The sequence below is a fragment of the Salmo trutta genome, chromosome 39, assembly GCF_901001165.1.
Source record: "Salmo trutta chromosome 39, fSalTru1.1, whole genome shotgun sequence".
Lineage (NCBI taxonomy): Eukaryota > Metazoa > Chordata > Actinopteri > Salmoniformes > Salmonidae > Salmo > Salmo trutta.
This window is the reverse complement of record NC_042995.1, coordinates 12,227,583-12,245,903: the sequence shown is the minus strand read 5'-3', so window position 1 is coordinate 12,245,903 and position 18,321 is coordinate 12,227,583. Positions and strand designations below refer to the sequence as shown.

General features: G+C 47.7%; 1 protein-coding gene across 2 annotated transcripts in view; it reads right to left on the bottom strand.

Annotated features, from left to right (window-relative positions):
- Positions 1 to 2,390: 2,390 nt before the first annotated feature.
- LOC115179459 (GTP-binding protein Di-Ras1) overlaps positions 2,391 to 18,321 on the bottom strand; it is a 20,380-nt gene continuing 4,449 nt past the window's right edge. Inside the window, exons 2-5 of one of the 2 annotated variants that reach the window (XM_029741011.1) lie at positions 8,145 to 8,293; positions 7,594 to 7,764; positions 7,414 to 7,518; positions 2,391 to 7,119 (exon numbers count right to left, since the gene is read on the bottom strand). In XM_029741011.1, the coding sequence (XP_029596871.1) occupies positions 6,937 to 7,119; positions 7,414 to 7,518; positions 7,594 to 7,764; positions 8,145 to 8,282 (597 nt within the window). In that variant the 5' untranslated portion in view covers positions 8,283 to 8,293 and the 3' untranslated portion in view covers positions 2,391 to 6,936. Of the gene's footprint in view, positions 7,120 to 7,413; positions 7,519 to 7,593; positions 7,765 to 8,144; positions 8,298 to 18,321 lie in introns of both variants that reach the window. The other variant, XM_029741010.1, reaches the window with a different exon arrangement.

The following is an 18,321-nucleotide window of genomic DNA, read 5'->3' as shown; positions in this document are numbered from 1 at the left end:
TGATGTGAGCAGTAGCTAAAGCACTAACACAAACTACAAAACATTGCAGTATGCTAAGAATCTAGATCAGTACTGAATTGGAATTCTCACAGTACCATTTGGACTCTAGATCAGTTTAGCAGTATATGAGCATGTAACAGAGGTCGTTTGGCGAACCAAGCTCAAGTGATCAGTAACCAAACCACCTAGACTTTAGCTCACCAGGTGAACACAGTCTTGTGGTGCGCAGATGACCCGGGATTAAACCCAGTTGGTCAAAAGACTAAGGACTGTATTTCTGTTAAATCAGCTGGGTTTAAAATCCTCACCATCACCCTGAACTGTTACTAGTCAGTAGCCCCCAGTAGGTGCTAAAATGGCTGCCATAGAATGATGTGATGTTATCTAAGAGCATTGTCATAGTTATGTGTTCAAACCAAAATGGCCATAGTCTCTCTATACATTATATGACTCATGAGTGGTGACTAAAGGGACACATACACACTCTCTCTCTCTCTCTCTCTCTCTCTCTCTCTCTCTCTCTCTCTCTCTCTCTCTCTCTCTCTCTCCCTGTTCTCTCTTCCCACCTCTCTCTCTGACTCATAAAGCCTGTGAGTAACTCCATTCTCCATGAGATGGCTGTTAAATTCATTATACCCTGGGTCGGGTGTGTGTGTGTTGTTTGTTTTATAGCCTTTATGTTAAAACAGGGTCAACTGTGTTTGTGTTGTATAGTCTCTATGTTAAAACAGGGTCAACTGTGTTTGTGTTTTATAGTCTCTATGTTAAAACAGGGTCAACTGTGTTTGTGTTTTACAGTCTCTATGTTAAAACAGGGTCAACTGTGTTTGTGTTGTATAGTCTCTATGTTAAAACAGGGTCAACTGTGTTTGTGTTTTATAGTCTCTATGTTAAAACAGGGTCAACTGTGTTTGTGTTTTATAGTCTCTATGTTAAAACAGGGTCAACTGTGTTTGTGTTTTATAGTCTCTATGTTAAAACAGGGTCAACTGTGTTTGTGTTTTATAGTCTCTATGTTAAAACAGGGTCAACTGTGTTTGTGTTTTATAGTCTCTATGTTAAAACAGGGTCAACTGTGTTTGTGTTGTATAGTCTCTATGTTAAAACAGGGTCAACTGTGTTTGTGTTTTATAGTCTCTATGTTAAAACAGGGTCAACTGTGTTTGTGTTTTATAGTCTCTATGTTAAAACAGGGCCAACTGTGCTTGTGTTGGTGATGGTGTATGTTAAAACAGGGTCAACTGTGTTTGTGTTTGTGATGGTGTATGTTAAAACATTGTTAACGGTGGGTGTTGTATGTAAACAGCATTATGTCAGTTATGTTAGAGGCTAATTAGTTACACTTTAACAAGGATGGCATCAAGAGTGTATGTTTGTGTAACCTCGGAGGCACGTGAAGGGTGTGTGTGTGTTATCAGGGTGTGTGTCACCCTCATAATGATTCAACAGAGGGCTGCTAACCTTAGGTCTCTTCACATTACATTACAGCCTCACACACACACACACACACACACACACACACACACACACACACACACACACACACTCTGCCTAGAAGATCTATGGCTGTCGTAACGCATCACCTGGGTCACACCACATTCTGACGCGGCAACCGTCACCGTCACTGAGTCGCCATAGCAACCACATTGGGTGAAGAATCCTCAAGCAGATAGAGAAAGAGAGACTGTGCTTTGCAGGCATGCTGTCAGGGAGTGGAGAACAGTATGACACAGTATGAGGCTGCAAGCTGTTGTCATGGTGCGTTCAAGACAACTGGGATCTCTGAAAAGAAACAAGCTCCGATTGGGAAAAATCATGTCAGAGAAGTCAGGGCTCTAGGATGATGCCCAAGTTTCTGACTTGTAATTCCGAGTTGGATGACCTTTCCAAATGATTTTTCCCATTCAGAGCTCTTTTTTTGGTCTTTTTTTTTGGGGGGGGGGACTTGCGCTCACCGAAATCGGAAGTCTGAGGTCGGAGATTTACTAGTTCCGAGTTGTCTTGAACGCACCATCAGTCCACGTAACCGACCTAGTATCTAACCTGGTTATCTATACCAGGGTATCCTATACTCGGTCCTATACACCCCCTGGGTGCACATTTTGGGTTTTGCCCTAGCACTACACAGCTGATTCAAATCAGCTCATCATCAAGCTTTGATTATTTGAATCAGCTGTGTAGTGCTAGGGCAAAAAACTAAAAGTGCGCACATAGGGGGGCCCAGGACCGAGTTTGGGAAACGATCTATACAATGCAAGACCATGTCAGCCCACTAAGCAAAATCCTAGGTGTTCAACATAGAAGCCAACAGTAGTCACCAGGTCTCAGACCAGCTTATCTATCTGTCATTTCACACACATTGTGAAAGGAAATATCACAGAAAAAGCAGATTCTTAACTGTTGTTTTTATTAGGAAAATCCATTTGCAGATTCGATATGATAATTTCTTCATATACATGATATCTTATAGTTAGGATGCATTGCCACAGTACATTATAGTAGGAAGACTATTGCTAGAATAAATAGCTAGAATAATTCTAATAATAACTATATTAAAAATAAAATAATAAAATGTCTATACATGATCATTATGTTAAAAAAAATGTCCAAACAGAAAACATGTTTACAAAAACAATAAGAGATTAAAAACAGTTACACTTTTCAAACCAAATACATTATTAATGCAGAAGAATTATAATAATAAAATACAAATATGTTAATTTCACAGTTTGCGTCCTTATTGGTTCTCATGCTGGCTGGGAGGAACACTTATTGGGGCCATGCAGGGAGGGAAGGACAGAGATGGAGGTTAGTAGAACTACACTGCCCAGAAGTCATTGCACCCCTCAGAGGCCCGGTCCAGAAACAACTTGGAGGCACTTCCACGTTTTGTGTTTGGCAGAGCAGACAAGTGTAAACAATATGGCGGAAGTTCCCCAAAGCCTAATAGTTAACCTTGTCCTCTATCCAGTCCCTTCAGGTATTTGAACTGCTAGGGGCTAGGAGTTGTTTCTGGGCTGATAGTATGATCCAGGGTGATGCAAAAATTACAAACTGCATCCTTGGTAGGCTTGAGTTTACAGAACATGTTTCTGATTAACTACACTCAATTAACTACTCTTCCCATAGTCCTTTGTGCCACTTCTCTTCTGCAACATGACCAGTGCCCAGTTTCCAGCTACATGACTTTCTGATAACACATATCAGTGAAAGGCTGTAGGGTCTTTTTCAGGTAGAAACTACGTAGAACAGACAACTATCTGGCTTGTATAATCTATTCTAGAATCATATCAGCTCTGTTCTGTGTGTTTCTATCTTGGTTTTGATTCAGCCATACAACAGCCTCTTTGTCCATTATAGGAATGCTCTCTGAACCCATTCCTAACTTGACATACAACAAAATCAGACTTTCACGTAAATCATGTTATTGATATATTTGTGAGGAAAGTCTAGTTTTGTGTGTGGATCTCAAGACAGGATCCAGCACTCTAAACTACACACGCGAAAAAAGAAACCCTCTCATTGGTTCATTTCTGGAGGACTCTGCCCATTTGGGCTCTGGCCAGTCCCCCAGGTGTTCAACCAATGCGGTGAGAGATCTTCCTCAGGGCCCATCCCTTCTCTGATTATAATAACGTTCTGTTGGCAGCTCTATCTTTTCACTCCTAAGAGAACCACACTACCCACAATCCTTTGAGGAGGGCAAAGGGGGCCATGATGTCTCCATTCCCTAACATTTCTAAATCCTCTATAGACTCTATATCCACCTCCAGCTATATCACTCTAATTGCTATTTACAGCTATCTACAGATGTGGAGTGAAGGGGAGTGCTAAAACTAATAGGAACCGTACAACAGACGGGTTACAGGGTGACACAGTAGTGCAGAAAAAGAGACAATGTGCAAACCTCACGACACCCTATTCCCTATGTAGTGCACTACTTTTGACCAGAATCACATCGGGGGATAGGGTGCCGCATGAGACGCAGATAATGAGGTTTCTGTGGCACAGAGGACTGCTCGCTGTCTGCTTGGTGTGTACTGTGTACAGTACGTGTGTGTGTATGTATGTGTGTGTGTGCATGAGCCTGAGCAGTGTGACTCATGCAGGACGTGTGGGTCATCTCCACAGGGAACCTCTGACAGACACTTCATAAAACCGCATTAACACACACACTGAATATTGTGGGAGGATAGGGTAAAGGTGTCTGTGCTGATTCAAACTAACACTATTGAGTGCACTGTACACACACACACACACACACACACACACACACACACACACACACACACACACACACACACACACACTAGTTTGATACTATTTGATGTAGAACATTTCACATAATTCATTAAAATGTGGGTTATGTCAATCTGATCTGAATAATAGATGACTGTATACTATATTATAGTTCTAGTGTAATACTGAACTATAACACTGTTTTCTAATCAGATACAGGACCTTTTCCTGAGCATGTGATCTGAACAACAACAACTCTGAGCCTTAGCTATAGCCTACAACTGGGGATCAGCGGTTTCCTGGTCAGGGCGTGAGGTCAGGAAAACATTTGGGCCATAAATATAACACAGCACATAGCAACACAACATACCTTCTCAATACCCTATACACAGTGGCCACCAGGGATGGGGACCTTCCTCTTTCTAATTCAGTCTATTCAATTTGCCCATTGTTTTTCAATGACAGATTTTTCCTTTCATGAACAGCATTTCAATGAATATTCTGAATTGAAAATGAACTCCAATCCCTGGTTGAAACTCTAATCAATTCCGTGCTTCTTTACTAGAGATATGAAGGGGTGTTTTCTACTTCTTTGGGTCCAGTTTAGATCTGGGTTCCCTCACATATTGTGTTCTAAATGGTACCCTATATAGTGAATTACTTTAGATCAGAGCATATGGGCTCTGGTCAAAAAGTAGTGCACTATATAGGGAATAGGGTGCCATTTGCGATGCAGATGAACCTTTTGTCTGTTTCGTTACAATAGCGTGCTATATAACCAATCCACAGCCTTAGGGTGACCTTTACACATGTTTAAATACCGTACACATTACAAGTCACCTGGAAGAATAACTACCAGATAGCTCCTCCCTCCTTCCCCCACCTCTGTTCAAAATATATCGACAGTTATTTATTCTGCAAGATAGATAACGGAACATGGTAAAACAAAAACAAAACGTCAATCAAATGATTGTGCTTTTAGCTCTCCTGTATAGTACGTAGGATGACTTTGTCCATAAATGCTGATCTAAGATCAGTTTTGCATTCCCCCCTAATGGTTAAAGTTATGATTTGGGGAGTAAGCTGATCCTAGATCTGCGGTTAGGGGCAACTTCCATCTGGAGTATATATTCTGTACTTTGACAAACAAACTTATTGCTTTACATAAACCAATAGAGGTGTTTGGGACAATAATATAATTACATTTACATAATAATATCACTCCTTTTTCATTTACATACTATGTAGGAATACACTTGGTGAATGACCACTGGTCTCCAAAAAGCGTGTGTGTGTGCATTTATCTTTGTGTGTGTGACATTAAGTGCAATGTGATGGTATTTGCATGGCATAAAACTAATCGAGGGTCTTTCCTCCGTCGAGTAGAGTCGTCACTCCATCCTCTCTGTGCTTCTCTGTGCATGAAGAGGATTCAGCTGCTTGGCATGGGAAACACAAGGCCAACAGAAAGGCCCCTCACATGAAACAACAAGGGCCAAAGCCAACCGACGCAAACATTCCCAGCGACATCATCCGCAGTAGTCCCAGTCCAAATCCCACAACGAACTTTTCTAATACCTCTTCACATGTTCCAAGTCCACTCCATCATCCATCCAACCAAAGTCCAACTACCAAGTGTCCCAGGGAGACTTCTTAACATTTCAGTCCAACTACCAAGTGTCCCAGGCAGACTTCTTAACATTTCAGTCCAACTACCAAGTGTCCCAGGTAGACTTCTTAACATTTCAGTCCAACTACCAAGTGTCCCAGGCAGACTTCTTAACATTTCAGTCCAACTACCAAGTGTCCCAGGCAGACTTCTTAACATTTCAGTCCAACTACCAAGTGTCCCAGGCAGACTTCTTAACATTTCAGTCCAACTACCAAGTGTCCCAGGCAGACTTCTTAACATTTCAGTCCAACTACCAAGTGTCCCAGGTAGACATCTTAACATTTCAGTCCAACTACCAAGTGTCCCAGGGAGACTTCTTAACATTTCAGTCCAACTACCAAGTGTCCCAGGCAGACTTCTTAACATTTCAGTCCAACTACCACATCTTTCTTTCCCGGGTTCTCTTTCCTCGGATTCCAGGTCAGACGTGAACCACGGTCCTTCCCTTGTTTTAACACTGAGCTAAAGTCTTGATGTCACAAGTTCAACGTTTCTCCAGTTCAAATAATGATTTAGAAGCCATTTTGAATGACGAGTTAAGAGGATTCTCCACTTTGCATGATGACAGACACGGTTAGGGGGTAATACTGTCTGTATCTTTCAGAGGTGCTAGAGAGGGAGGCCATGTATACATAGGATATGTACATTATGTTGGAGTGTCCCTAGTGTAACATCTAGTGACCTCGCCAAGAGGTTGGGACCTCATGGCGTAATGGCTGAGGTGTTGGACTGATGCAGACAGATGCAGGGTTGCGGGTTCGAGTCGTGTTCAGACTACCCCCCCCAAATCTTTTCACTACAGTGGGACTGTATGGAGGGTTAGGACCCTGGTCAGGCAGACAGGAGAATAGAGAGGAGGATACTGAGAGGGAGAGGTATAGAACCCACCAGTGGTCCTCTCTTCACTCTCTTCTCTTTCTCTCCCTCTCCCATTCCTTCTCTTCTATCCTCACACTTTCTGTCTTCCTTGTTACCTCCCTTCCTTCCTTCTCTCCTCTCCATCCCTCTCTCCTCTCCATCCCTCTCTACATCACACTACATTTTCCCTTCAGTCTCTCGGCTCTGGACTGTTTTCCGGACCGTTTCCCGTCGATGTTGAGACTCATGTTCCTCTTCTTGTCCAGGTTGAGCAGCTCCTGAAACAGCTCGGTCACGTTGTGGTTGGTCTTCGCTGACGTCTCCATGAACGCACACTTCCACGTGGTCGCCTTGAACACCACACAGTAGGATTATGAATAGTATTCATTTTATTATTGGTATTAACAGGAGAAAGTAGAAAGGGAATTCGCTTCACAGTAATCGGCCCAACAATACCAGACCTGGGTAGAATATACATATCAACTACTTTGAGGTGGGATTTATTTAACTTGGTGTTTGCACTTTTGGCACTATTCCAAACTGAATCAATATTTTAAAGTATTTGACATTATGTAGGCCTATTGAACCAAGGACTGAAAAATAAATGTTTTAACATTTCAGATGTCAACGTTACAGACACAGACCTGTGCCTCTCCATCTTTAGTCTCCACCTCTCTCTGGGTCTCATCACTCTTGTTGCCCACCAACATGATGGGGATGGTCTCTATGTTCCCCTTTATGGCTATCACCTGGAGAACAGAAGGAGAGATTACAACCCACCGTCACCCACAGTCACACACAGTCACCCACAGTCACACACCTACCTGCTGGTAGATAGGCTTGAGTTCCTCCAGTGACTGTTTGCTGGTTACAGAGTAGACCAGTATGAAGGCATGTCCTTTAGATATGGACAGCCTCTGCATGGCAGGGAACTGGTGACTGCCTGTTGTATCAGTTATCTGGAGCGTACACACACTCTTATCACAGCTGATCACCTGTAGACACAAACACACACACACAATTACTATCATTAGGATATTACATCATTATTCATTGAAAAACATTGCTTACACTCAATGCTCTTTTGATCACTAAGTTGTATCATTTGACTTGGTGCATCAGATCAGTGGATAAAATAGCCCTCTGGACACACTATATATGGTCATTGCGTCTATGCATCAGATAAAGCAGTTGGCCTACTGCCCATCCCTGATTACCTGTCAATGCATCACTTTGTCTGAAATGGCACCCTATTCTCTGAAGTGCACTATGTTCAGGTCATGGTCAAAGTAGTGGACTAAACAGGGATTAGGGTGCCCTTCCAGACGCAGCCTCTGTCTTCCTTCCTCTCCTCCACCTCCTCTCCCTGTCTCACCTGTCGATAGGTGTCCTCCACAGTGGGAATATAGGTGTCCCTGAAGGTGCCTTTAACGAAGCGTAGGACCAGGGAGCTCTTCCCCACTCCCCCCGCTCCAAACACCACCACCCTGTAGTCATTACTCTGCTCAGGCATGCTGCCCCCTACTGCCTGGACACAGTATTACAACACGAGAGAGAGAGAGACAGAGAGAGAGGTAGAGAGAGAGAACGAGAGAGAGAGAGAACGAGAGAGAGAACACGAGAGAGAGAACACGAGAGAGAACGAGAGAACACGAGAGAGAACGAGAGAACGAGAGAGAGAGAAAGAGAAAGAGAGAGAGAAAGAGAGAGAGCGAACGAGAGAGAGAGAATGAGAGAGGGAGAAAGAGGGAGAGAGAATTGCAGTTATTTTGTGGAGGTCATAAAACAGAGGTAAAAGGTGAAACAAAGAGTCCTGTACTGACTCCAGGTAGAGACAGCCACATGTACTGACTCCAGGTAGAGACAGCCACACGTACTGACTCCAGGTAGAGACAGCCACACGTACTGACTCCAGGTAGAAACAGCCACACGTACTGACTCCAGGTAGAAACAGCCACATGTACTGACTCCAGGTAGAGACAGCCACACGTACTGACTCCAGGTAGAGACAGCCACATGTACTGACTCCAGGTAGAGACAGCCACATGTACTGACTCCAGGTAGAAACAGCCACATGTACTGACTCCAGGTAGAAACAGTCACATGTACTGACTCCAGGTAGAGACAGCCACATGTACTGACTCCAGGTAGAAACAGCCACATGTACTGACTCCAGGTAGAAACAGCCACATGTACTGACTCCAGGTAGAAACAGCCACATGTACTGACTCCAGGTAGAGACAGCCACATGTACTGACTCCAGGTAGAGACAGCCACATGTACTGACTCCAGGTAGAAACAGCCACATGTACTGACTCCAGGTAGAAACAGCCACATGTACTGACTCCAGGTAGAGACAGCCACATGTACTGACCCCAGGTAGAAACAGCCACATGTACTGACTCCAGGTAGAGACAGCCACATGTACTGAATCCAGGTAGAAGCAGCCACATGTACTGACTCCAGGTAGAAACAGCCACATGTACTGACTCCAGGTAGAAACAGCCACATGTACTGACTCCAGGTAGAAACAGCCACATGTACTGACTCCAGGTAGAAGCAGCCACATGTACTGACTCCAGGTAGAAACAGCCACATGTACTGACTCCAGGTAGAGACAGCCACATGTACTGACTCCAGGTAGAGACAGCCACATGTACTGAATCCAGGTAGAAGCAGCCACATGTACTGACTCCAGGTAGAGACAGCCACATGTACTGACTCTAGGTAGAAGCAGCCACATGTACTGACTCCAGATAGAAACAGCCACATGTACTGACTCCAGGTAGAGACAGCCACATGTACTGACTCCAGGTAGAGACAGCCACATGTACTGACTCCAGGTAGAGACAGCCACATGTACTGACTCCAGGTAGAAACAGCCACATGTACTGACTCCAGGTAGAGACAGCCACATGTACTGACTCCAGGTAGAGACAGCCACATGTACTGACTCCAGGTAGAGACAGCCACATGTACTGACTCCAGGTAGAGACAGCCACATGTACTGACTCCAGACAGAGACAGCCACACGTACTGACTCCAGGTGGAGACAGCCACACGTACTGACTCCAGGTAGAGACAGCCACACCTACTGACTCCAGGTAGAGACAGCCACACGTACTGACTCCAGGTAGAGACAGCCACACGTACTGACTCCAGGTAGAGACAGCCACACGTACTGACTCCAGGTAGAGACAACCACATGTACTGACTCCAGGTAGAGACAGCCACACGTACTGACTCCAGGTAGAGACAGCCACATGTACTGACTCCAGGTAGAGACAGCCACATGTACTGACTCCAGGTAGAGACAGCCACATGTACTGACTCCAGGTAGAGACAGCCACATGTACTGACTCCAGGTAGAGACAGCCACATGTACTGACTCCAGGTAGAGACAGCCACATGTACTGACTCCAGGTAGAGACAGCCACATGTACTGACTCCAGGTAGAGACAGCCACATGTACTGACTCCAGGTAGAAACAGCCACATGTACTGACTCCAGGTAGAGACAACCACACGTACTGACTCCAGGTAGAGACAGCCACATGTACTGACTCCAGGTAGAAACAGCCACAAGTACTGACTCCAGGAAGAGACAGCCACATGTACTGACTCCAGGTAGAAACAGCCACACGTACTGACCCCAGGTAGAGACAGCCACATGTACTGACTCCAGATATAGACAGCCACATGTACTGACTCCAGGTAGAGACAGCCACATGTACTGACTCCAGGTAGAGACAGCCACACGTACTGACTCCAGGTAGAGACAGCCACATGAACTGACCCCAGGTAGACACAGCCACACGTACTGACCCCAGGTAGAAACAGCCACACGTACTGACTCCAGGAAGAGACAGCCACATGTACTGACTCCAGGTAGAAGTAGCCACATGTACTGACTCCAGGAAGAGACAGCCACACGTACTGACTCCAGGTAGAGACAGCCACACGAACTGACTCCAGGTAGAGACAGCCACATGTACTGACCACAGATAGAGACAGCCACATGTACTGACTCCAGGTAGAAGCAGCCACATGTACTGACTCCAGGAAGAAACAGCCACATGTACTGACCCCAGGTAGAGACAGCCACATGTACTGACTCCAGGTAGAGACAGCCACACGTACTGACTCCAGGTAGAGACAGCCGCATGGACTGACTCCAGGTAGAGACAGCCACACGTACTGACTCCAGGTACAGACAGCCACATGTACTGACTCCAGATATAGACAGCCACATATTCTGACCCCCGTAGAGACAGCCACATGGACTGACTCCAGATATAGACAGCCACATATTCTGACTCCAGGTAGAGACAGCCACATATTCTGACCCCAGGTAGAGACAGCCACAAGTACTGACTCCAGGTAGAGACAGCCACACGTACTGACTCCAGGTAGAGACAGCCACACGTACTGAAAACAGGTAGAGACAGCCACATGTACTGACTCCAGGTAGAGACAACCACATGTACTGACTCCAGGTAGAGACAGCCACATGTACTGACTCCAGGTAGAGACAGCCACATGAACTGACCCCAGGTAGAGACAGCAACACGTACTGACCCCAGGTAGAAACAGCCACACGTACTGACTCCAGGAAGAGACAGCCACACGTACTGACTCCAGGAAGAGACAGCCACACGTACTGACTCCAGGTAGAGACAGCCACACGAACTGACTCCAGGTAGAGACAGCCACATGTACTGACCCCAGATAGAGACAGGCACATGTACTGACTCCAGGTAGAAGCAGCCACATGTACTGACTCCAGGAAGAAACAGCCACATGTACTGACCCCAGGTAGAGACAGCCACATGTACTGACTCCAGGTAGAGACAGCCACACATACTGACTCCAGGTAGAGACAGCCACATGGACTGAATCCAGGTAGAGACAGCCACACGTACTGACTCCAGGTAGAGACAGCCACATGTACTGACTCCAGATATAGACAGCCACATATTCTGACCCCAGGTAGAGACAGCCACATGGACTGACCCCAGGTAGAGACAGCCACACGTACTGACTCCAGGAAGAGACAGCCACACGTACTGACTCCAGGAAGAGACAGCCACACGTACTGACTCCAGGTAGAGACAGCCACACGAACTGACTCCAGGTAGAGACAGCCACATGTACTGACCACAGATAGAGACAGCCACATGTACTGACTCCAGGTAGAAGCAGCCACATGTACTGACTCCAGGAAGAAACAGCCACATGTACTGACCCCAGGTAGAGACAGCCACATGTACTGACTCCAGGTAGAGACAGCCACACATACTGACTCCAGGTAGAGACAGCCGCATGGACTGACTCCAGGTAGAGACAGCCACACGTACTGACTCCAGGTAGAGACAGCCACATGTACTGACTCCAGATATAGACAGCCACATGTACTGACCCCAGGTAGAGACAGCCACATGGACTGACTCCAGATATAGACAGCCACATATTCTGACTCCAGGTAGAGACAGCCACATGTACTGACTCCAGGTAGAGACAGCCACATATTCTGACCCCAGGTAGAGACAGCCACAAGTACTGACTCCAGGTAGAGACAGCCACACGTACTGACTCCAGGTAGAGACAGCCACACGTACTGAAAACAGGTAGAGACAGCCACATGTACTGACTCCAGGTAGAGACAACCACATGTACTGACTCCAGGTAGAGACAGCCACATGTACTGACTCCAGGTAGAGACAGCCACATGTACTGACCCCAGGTAGAGACAGCCACATGTACTGACCCCAGGTAGAGACAGCCACATGTACTGACCCCAGGTAGAGACAGCCACATGTACTGACTCCAGGTAGAGACAGCCACACGTACTGACTCCAGGTAGAGACAGCCACACGTACTGACTCCAGGTAGACACAGCCACACGTACTGACCCCAGGTAGAAACAGCCACACGTACTGACTCCAGGAAGAGACAGCCACATGTACTGACTCCAGGTAGAAGTAGCCACATGTACTGACTCCAGGAAGAGACAGCCACACGTACTGACTCCAGGTAGAGACAGCCACACGAACTGACTCCAGGTAGAGACAGCCACATGTACTGACCACAGATAGAGACAGCCACATGTACTGACTCCAGGTAGAAGCAGCCACATGTACTGACTGCAGGAAGAAACAGCCACATGTACTGACCCCAGGTAGAGACAGCCACATGTACTGACTCCAGGTAGAGACAGCCACACGTACTGACTCCAGGTAGAGACAGCCGCATGGACTGACTCCAGGTAGAGACAGCCACACGTACTGACTCCAGGTAGAGACAGCCACATGTACTGACTCCAGATATAGACAGCCACATATTCTGACCCCCGTAGAGACAGCCACATGGACTGACTCCAGATATAGACAGCCACATATTCTGACTCCAGGTAGAGACAGCCACATATTCTGACCCCAGGTAGAGACAGCCACAAGTACTGACTCCAGGTAGAGACAGCCACACGTACTGACTCCAGGTAGAGACAGCCACACGTACTGAAAACAGGTAGAGACAGCCACGTGTACTGACTCCAGGTAGAGACAACCACATGTACTGACTCCAGGTAGAGACAGCCACATGTACTGACTCCAGGTAGAGACAGCCACATGAACTGACCCCAGGTAGAGACAGCAACACGTACTGACCCCAGGTAGAAACAGCCACACGTACTGACTCCAGGAAGAGACAGCCACACGTACTGACTCCAGGAAGAGACAGCCACACGTACTGACTCCAGGTAGAGACAGCCACACGAACTGACTCCAGGTAGAGACAGCCACATGTACTGACCCCAGATAGAGACAGGCACATGTACTGACTCCAGGTAGAAGCAGCCACATGTACTGACTCCAGGAAGAAACAGCCACATGTACTGACCCCAGGTAGAGACAGCCACATGTACTGACTCCAGGTAGAGACAGCCACACATACTGACTCCAGGTAGAGACAGCCACATGGACTGAATCCAGGTAGAGACAGCCACACGTACTGACTCCAGGTAGAGACAGCCACATGTACTGACTCCAGATATAGACAGCCACATATTCTGACCCCAGGTAGAGACAGCCACATGGACTGACCCCAGGTAGAGACAGCCACACGTACTGACTCCAGGAAGAGACAGCCACACGTACTGACTCCAGGAAGAGACAGCCACACGTACTGACTCCAGGTAGAGACAGCCACACGAACTGACTCCAGGTAGAGACAGCCACATGTACTGACCACAGATAGAGACAGCCACATGTACTGACTCCAGGTAGAAGCAGCCACATGTACTGACTCCAGGAAGAAACAGCCACATGTACTGACCCCAGGTAGAGACAGCCACATGTACTGACTCCAGGTAGAGACAGCCACACATACTGACTCCAGGTAGAGACAGCCGCATGGACTGACTCCAGGTAGAGACAGCCACACGTACTGACTCCAGGTAGAGACAGCCACATGTACTGACTCCAGATATAGACAGCCACATGTACTGACCCCAGGTAGAGACAGCCACATGGACTGACTCCAGATATAGACAGCCACATATTCTGACTCCAGGTAGAGACAGCCACATGTACTGACTCCAGGTAGAGACAGCCACATATTCTGACCCCAGGTAGAGACAGCCACAAGTACTGACTCCAGGTAGAGACAGCCACACGTACTGACTCCAGGTAGAGACAGCCACACGTACTGAAAACAGGTAGAGACAGCCACATGTACTGACTCCAGGTAGAGACAACCACATGTACTGACTCCAGGTAGAGACAGCCACATGTACTGACTCCAGGTAGAGACAGCCACATGTACTGACCCCAGGTAGAGACAGCCACATGTACTGACCCCAGGTAGAGACAGCCACATGTACTGACCCCAGGTAGAGACAGCCACATGTACTGACTCCAGGTAGAGACAGCCACACGTACTGACTCCAGGTAGAGACAGCCACACGTACTGACTCCAGGTAGACACAGCCACACGTACTGACCCCAGGTAGAAACAGCCACACGTACTGACTCCAGGAAGAGACAGCCACATGTACTGACTCCAGGTAGAAGTAGCCACATGTACTGACTCCAGGAAGAGACAGCCACACGTACTGACTCCAGGTAGAGACAGCCACACGAACTGACTCCAGGTAGAGACAGCCACATGTACTGACCACAGATAGAGACAGCCACATGTACTGACTCCAGGTAGAAGCAGCCACATGTACTGACTCCAGGAAGAAACAGCCACATGTACTGACCCCAGGTAGAGACAGCCACATGTACTGACTCCAGGTAGAGACAGCCACACGTACTGACTCCAGGTAGAGACAGCCGCATGGACTGACTCCAGGTAGAGACAGCCACACGTACTGACTCCAGGTAGAGACAGCCACATGTACTGACTCCAGATATAGACAGCCACATATTCTGACCCCCGTAGAGACAGCCACATGGACTGACTCCAGATATAGACAGCCACATATTCTGACTCCAGGTAGAGACAGCCACATATTCTGACCCCAGGTAGAGACAGCCACAAGTACTGACTCCAGGTAGAGACAGCCACACGTACTGACTCCAGGTAGAGACAGCCACACGTACTGAAAACAGGTAGAGACAGCCACATGTACTGACTCCAGGTAGAGACAACCACATGTACTGACTCCAGGTAGAGACAGCCACATGTACTGACTCCAGGTAGAGACAGCCACATGAACTGACCCCAGGTAGAGACAGCAACACGTACTGACCCCAGGTAGAAACAGCCACACGTACTGACTCCAGGAAGAGACAGCCACACGTACTGACTCCAGGAAGAGACAGCCACACGTACTGACTCCAGGTAGAGACAGCCACACGAACTGACTCCAGGTAGAGACAGCCACATGTACTGACCCCAGATAGAGACAGGCACATGTACTGACTCCAGGTAGAAGCAGCCACATGTACTGACTCCAGGAAGAAACAGCCACATGTACTGACCCCAGGTAGAGACAGCCACATGTACTGACTCCAGGTAGAGACAGCCACACATACTGACTCCAGGTAGAGACAGCCACATGGACTGAATCCAGGTAGAGACAGCCACACGTACTGACTCCAGGTAGAGACAGCCACATGTACTGACTCCAGATATAGACAGCCACATATTCTGACCCCAGGTAGAGACAGCCACATGGACTGACCCCAGGTAGAGACAGCCACACGTACTGACTCCAGGAAGAGACAGCCACACGTACTGACTCCAGGAAGAGACAGCCACACGTACTGACTCCAGGTAGAGACAGCCACACGAACTGACTCCAGGTAGAGACAGCCACATGTACTGACCACAGATAGAGACAGCCACATGTACTGACTCCAGGTAGAAGCAGCCACATGTACTGACTCCAGGAAGAAACAGCCACATGTACTGACCCCAGGTAGAGACAGCCACATGTACTGACTCCAGGTAGAGACAGCCACACATACTGACTCCAGGTAGAGACAGCCGCATGGACTGACTCCAGGTAGAGACAGCCACACGTACTGACTCCAGGTAGAGACAGCCACATGTACTGACTCCAGATATAGACAGCCACATGTACTGACCCCAGGTAGAGACAGCCACATGGACTGACTCCAGATATAGACAGCCACATATTCTGACTCCAGGTAGAGACAGCCACATGTACTGACTCCAGGTAGAGACAGCCACATATTCTGACCCCAGGTAGAGACAGCCACAAGTACTGACTCCAGGTAGAGACAGCCACACGTACTGACTCCAGGTAGAGACAGCCACACGTACTGAAAACAGGTAGAGACAGCCACATGTACTGACTCCAGGTAGAGACAACCACATGTACTGACTCCAGGTAGAGACAGCCACATGTACTGACTCCAGGTAGAGACAGCCACATGTACTGACCCCAGGTAGAGACAGCCACATGTACTGACCCCAGGTAGAGACAGCCACATGTACTGACCCCAGGTAGAGACAGCCACATGTACTGACTCCAGGTAGAGACAGCCACACGTACTGACTCCAGGTAGAGACAGCCACACGTACTGACTCCAGGTAGAGACAGCCACACGTACTGACTCCAGGTAGAGACAGCCACACGTACTGACCCCAGGTAGAGACAGCCACATGTACTGACTCCAGGTGGAGACAGCCACATGTACTGACTCCAGGTAGAGACAGCCACATGTACTGACTCCAGGTAGAGACAGCCACATGTACTGACTCCAGGTAGAGACAGCCACATGTACTGACTCCAGGTAGAAACAGCCACACGTACTGACTCCAGGTAGAGAAAGCCATATGTACTGACTCCAGGTAGAGACAGCCACACGTACTGACTCCAGGTAGAGACAGCCATATGTACTGACTCCAGGTAGAGACAGCCACATGTACTGACCCCAGGGAGAGACAGCCACATGTACTGACTCCAGGTAGAGACAGCCACATGTACTGACTCCAGGTAGAGACAACCACATGTACTGACTCCAGGTAGAGACAGCCACACGTACTGACCACAGGTAGAGACAACCACATGTACTGACTCCAGGTAGAGACAGCCACACGTACTGACTCCAGGTAGAGACAGCCACATGTACTGACTCCAGGTAGAGACAACCACATGTACTGACTCCAGGTAGAGAAAGCCACATGTACTGACTCCAGGTAGAGAAAGCCACATGTACTGACTCCTGGTAGAGACAGCCGCATGTACTGACTCCAGGTAGAGACAGCCATATGTACTGACTCCAGGTAGAGACAGCCACACGAACTGACTCCAGGTAGAGACAGCCATATGTACTGACTCCAGGTAGAGACAGCCACACGTACTGACTCCAGGTAGAGACAGCCACACGTACTGACTCCAGGTAGAAACAGCCACACTTACTGACTCCACGTAGAGACAGCCATATGTACTGACTCCAGGTAGAGACAGCCGCACGTACTGACTCCAGGTAGAGACAGCCTTATGTACTGACTCCAGGTAGAGACAGCCGCACGTACTGACTCCAGGTAGAGACAGCCACATGTACTGACTCCAGGTAGAGACAGCCACATGTACTGACTCCAGGTAGAGACAGCCACACGTACTGAATCCAGGTAGAGACAGCCACATGTACTGACTCCAGGTAGAGACAGCCACATGTACTGACTCCAGGTAGAGACAGCCACATGTACTGACTCCAGGTGGAGACAGCCACATGTACTGACTCCAGGTAGAGACAGCCACATGTACTGACCCCAGGTAGAGACAGCCACACGTACTGACTCAGGGGGTATCATCAGGGGGTATCCCTGATGAAACAAAAGCTTTGAACTACCGTTAACTTACCACAACTCATCTTTCTGTATCTGAACCTATTCCTCAAATACTGTTCTGCATTCTTGGCAGTATGTGTGCGTGTGTATTATTGAACAGCTCTGGGGCTAAACACTGGTTATAAGGGCCTCTAACACCAAATGACAACACTGGAATTACAATCCCACTTCAAACTAGAACAACACCACTAGGTGCAGACATGCTAATATTCATGGGCCAATGTGGGA